The following is a 4,176-nucleotide window of genomic DNA, read 5'->3' as shown; positions in this document are numbered from 1 at the left end:
TTTCGATTGTTAATTTTTCCTGTTTTAATGGTTTTAATTAAGTATTTTGATCGGGATATTTTCTAGTAGAAGATTAAAATAGGTATTTAATTATTGTAAATTGAATGTAGGTACCTACCCAGTACCTACCACACTGATATAAAATGTAATTCTAGCAATTACATCCAAAATGGGATGGGATTTACCTTATGTGTTGTTCTAGTTCCATTTTTGAATGCTCGTTAAGTTCGCCGTTTTAATTCCCATTAGTGTTTCTTTTCATACTGGCCCACAGAACAGTAAAAACATATAGAAGTGCGATAATGTCATAATTAGTATGAAAACCAGTGTCGCCAAACCCACACATTTAAACCGATAGTTATACAGTACACTACAAGTAAACTATGCCTTTGATTGGACAGCTTAATTTGAGTAAAAACTGACTTAGGTTATAAATTCAGCATTTCAATATGTACCCTAACGCACCATGTTACGGTTTATTTTAGTATAACATCCCTAGGTATATTAGCTGTTTTGTTTCTCATTGCACAGAAATTCCAAATTCGAAAACATTCAGCTACTCCATAACAGAGGGCGTTAGTTTTCGATAAATATAACTTTGAACCTCAACACATAGAGATAAGGTTGAAATTTGTGTCACTCAACATTAATGACATTAACTTGATATTTATCTGATGCTATGCCCTGAGGGATGTCAGCCTTGTTATCGATAATTCACAAATAAATATTTTTTGTGTATTTTTCTTTTCTATCTTTTATATGAGTATAGTATAATGTGTCACATTTTGGAGTATGTTTATTACTACTAAGTACGTCTTTTTATATTATTACTAGCGGTCCGCCCCGGCTTCGCCCGTGGTACATATGAAAAATAGATGTTGGCCGATTCTCAGACTTACCCGATATGCACAGAAAATTTCATGAGAATCGGTCCACCCGCTTCGGAGGAGTATGCAGACTAACATTGTGACACGAGAATTTTATATATAAGACTAGCGGTCCGCCCCGGCTTCGCCCGTGGTACATATGAAAAATAGATGTTGGCCGATTCTCAGACTTCTGCTATCATTTTTGCACTCATTTTTGGAAAAAAAGCAGTCCAGAAGTGTCACATTTATTTCATATTTTTCTTTGGCCAGTACACAGAACAGTAAAGTAGATAGAAGTGTGATGTGGGCGTGGCCCACGTGTCACTAGTAAGGTAAGATCACCTAACTTGCTCTCAGTTGTGCGCAGAAAAATATTCGAGTCGGTTGTCAGCTGTCAAACCTTTTTTCCATATTTATTCATTAATTAGGACGTGTTGTTCGGTATTAGAGTGCAAAAATGATAGCAGACGAAATAATATCAGCAATGGAGGCATTTCATACCATCGGTAAGTCTTATTTTTATTTATTTTAATTATATTTTATGTTATAACTTCGCTTGTCGTAATTTGTCAAAATTGTATACAAATATCTAGTCAAAATGAACCTTAATCCATAAGAAATTAGTACTATTATAGATTGAACAGCACACAAGAATTTCTGGAATATTATTGCAATAAACAAACGAATGTCGCTTTAGTGATTCTTGTGGCGCATATCGACAATATCGATACTTTAGAAAAGACAAACATTATAAATATTAAATTTTATTTTATTTTTCCTTAGCTTTCATTTGTCCAATTTATTTATAGATTTCCCAAAGAGGCTAATTTAAAAGAGAAATGGATAAATGCAACGTGACGAGTTAACTGGATGCCGAACAGCACTAAGCGGTCTAACAAAGGCCACCGTTACAGCAAACCTACGGCAGTTCCAAGATTTAAAATAATGCATATTTTCTGTTTGTATTTTGTAAATATAGATTAATACTATTCTATTCCGTTTTTTATTTAATAATCTTATATATAAAATTCTCGTGTCACAATGTTAGTCTGCATACTCCTCCGAAACGGGTGGACCGATTCTCATGAAATTTTCTGTGCATATCGGGTAAGTCTGAGAATCGGCCAACATCTATTTTTCATATGTACCACGGGCGAAGCCGGGGCGGACCGCTAGTAATAATATAAAAAGACGTACTTAGTAGTAATAAACATACTCCAAAATGTGACACATTATACTATACTCATATAAAAGATAGAAAAGAAAAATACACAAAAAATATTTATTTGTGAATTATCGATAACAAGGCTGACATCCCTCAGGGCATAGCATCAGATAAATATCAAGTTAATGTCATTAATGTTGAGTGACACAAATTTCAACCTTATCTCTATGTGTTGAGGTTCAAAGTTATATTTATCGAAAACTAACGCCCTCTGTTGTGGAGTAGCTGAATGTTTTCGAATTTGGAATTTCTGTGCAATGAGAAACAAAACAGCTAATATACCTAGGGATGTTATACTAAAATAAACCGTAACATGGTGCGTTAGGGTACATATTGAAATGCTGAATTTATAACCTAAGTCAGTTTTTACTCAAATTAAGCTGTCCAATCAAAGGCATAGTTTACTTGTAGTGTACTGTATAACTATCGGTTTAAATGTGTGGGTTTGGCGACACTGGTTTTCATACTAATTATGACATTATCGCACTTCTATATGTTTTTACTGTTCTGTGTTTTTTTCCATGATTTAACATTGCGGCTTGGTTGCTTTTTCTTTAAGAATTAACAATTATGATTATAAAATGTCAGGTAATAGGTATATGCCAGAAGTAATCCATTACATCTGGCACGTCGAGGATATAGGTTATGATTATGATGGAGGCAGTAATATCTATAAGTACTCTGTCCATTATATAGGATGGAGCTCCAATCAAATTATGATTACACTTAAAATAAAATCCGATTAAATCTGTGCTTGTAATAAAATTCCGACTCTTTCTCACCTGTGTCTTTTTTTATTATTTGTATGCAGGTGCTACTAAAGAAATATTTTAGGTAACGATATGTATGTATGTATGGTAGTTCATTTGTTTTCACTGCTATATTAACTGTAACAGTAATACATACATACATCAATTATTATTATTATTACAACAAATATTTTGTCTAATACTTTTTGTTCATTATAATATATTGCAAGATCTAATATAAATATTTAGTTTTGTTACCTATAAGGTTTATCCTAATAATATAAACGCGAAAGTTTGTAAGGATGGATGGATGTTGGTCAACACATGTATCAATTTTGAAATTCCCGCCTCCGCTTTACATTTAATGTGATGGTCGTTTACAAAGAATTAATAAAAATAACATATTTTTCACTGAAAATGCTTCTAATACACCAATTTAAAATTGCATATGTATTTTAAATATTTATTTATTTATATATTTTGCTGCTATAGATAATATATGAATAGATGTGAGGTAAAATGACAAATGACAACTGACAAGTGCTACGCAATAAATACACTTTGGATTTCGGAACGTTTGTTTTTAGTTTTTCTTTAGCAATGGCGACAGCGATTGTTAGTTCGGCTCGCCAGGGTAATTTCTATTTATCTTACATCTAAATTCTGTAATTATTTCAATAAATAATCCTTAGATGAAATGTTTGACTAAAATTGAATGTTGTTTACGTTCATGAAAGTGCAAATTGAGTACAGTAGAAAGTTTTTGACACACGTCGTCAGCTGTTTCGAAGTTCTAAATATTTTATTTAAAATTTTAAAAACAAATTTAAGAAATGTACAGTTACACGTTCAATTAAGAAACTAGAAATTAATATTATTACCAAAAATTAATTAGTGTTATGCAATAAGTATAATATAAAGTTCTGAGTTCAAAGTTCAATTTTCGAGCTTACTTAAAATTGTTATTTGATTTCGTAAATGATAACAAAATAACCTAAATTTCAGTGGGGAGGCTAACTAGTGCTGCTCGCAGGCTTTATTCGGATGTTTATCCCAAGATAACTACTCATTATACTGTGCACCCCAGAGATAAGGATCCAAGATGGAAAGGTCAGTATTTTGCCGTTATCAACCATATTTTGATCAATTTATGTTGATGTTTAGTACATATCAAACTAGAGATAATAGTTATACGTAAAGATAAATACTCGAAGATACTATTATTAAGTTATTGACAATTCATCCAAAATGAATGGTGAATGGTCAAGGTCCTCAAAATCATACTCACAATAAATAGGTTGAATTTGATACAAACAAGTCATTGCCATAATAA

General features: G+C 32.0%; 1 protein-coding gene and 1 long non-coding RNA gene across 2 annotated transcripts in view; one reads left to right on the top strand and one right to left on the bottom strand.

Annotated features, from left to right (window-relative positions):
• The window catches only part of LOC149476791 (uncharacterized), a 465,754-nt gene that overhangs the window by 70,227 nt on the left and 391,351 nt on the right, over window positions 1-4,176 (bottom strand). The window lies entirely within an intron of this gene.
• The window catches only part of Etf-QO (electron transfer flavoprotein-ubiquinone oxidoreductase), a 110,084-nt gene continuing 109,274 nt past the window's right edge, over window positions 3,367-4,176 (top strand). Inside the window, exons 1-2 of the mRNA XM_089711190.1 lie at window positions 3,367-3,477; window positions 3,849-3,953. Coding sequence (XP_089567316.1) covers window positions 3,444-3,477; window positions 3,849-3,953 — 139 coding nt within the window. The 5' untranslated portion in view covers window positions 3,367-3,443. The remainder of the gene's footprint in view (window positions 3,478-3,848; window positions 3,954-4,176) is intronic.

The sequence above is a fragment of the Colias philodice genome, chromosome 26, assembly GCF_061535455.1.
Source record: "Colias philodice isolate Cphi_HAF_F1 chromosome 26, ilColPhil1 Martin Lab GWU primary, whole genome shotgun sequence".
In the NCBI taxonomy this organism is placed as follows: Eukaryota; Metazoa; Arthropoda; class Insecta; order Lepidoptera; family Pieridae; genus Colias; species Colias philodice.
Note: the sequence above shows the minus strand (reverse complement) of the source record. Positions and strands in the feature narration are given on the sequence as shown.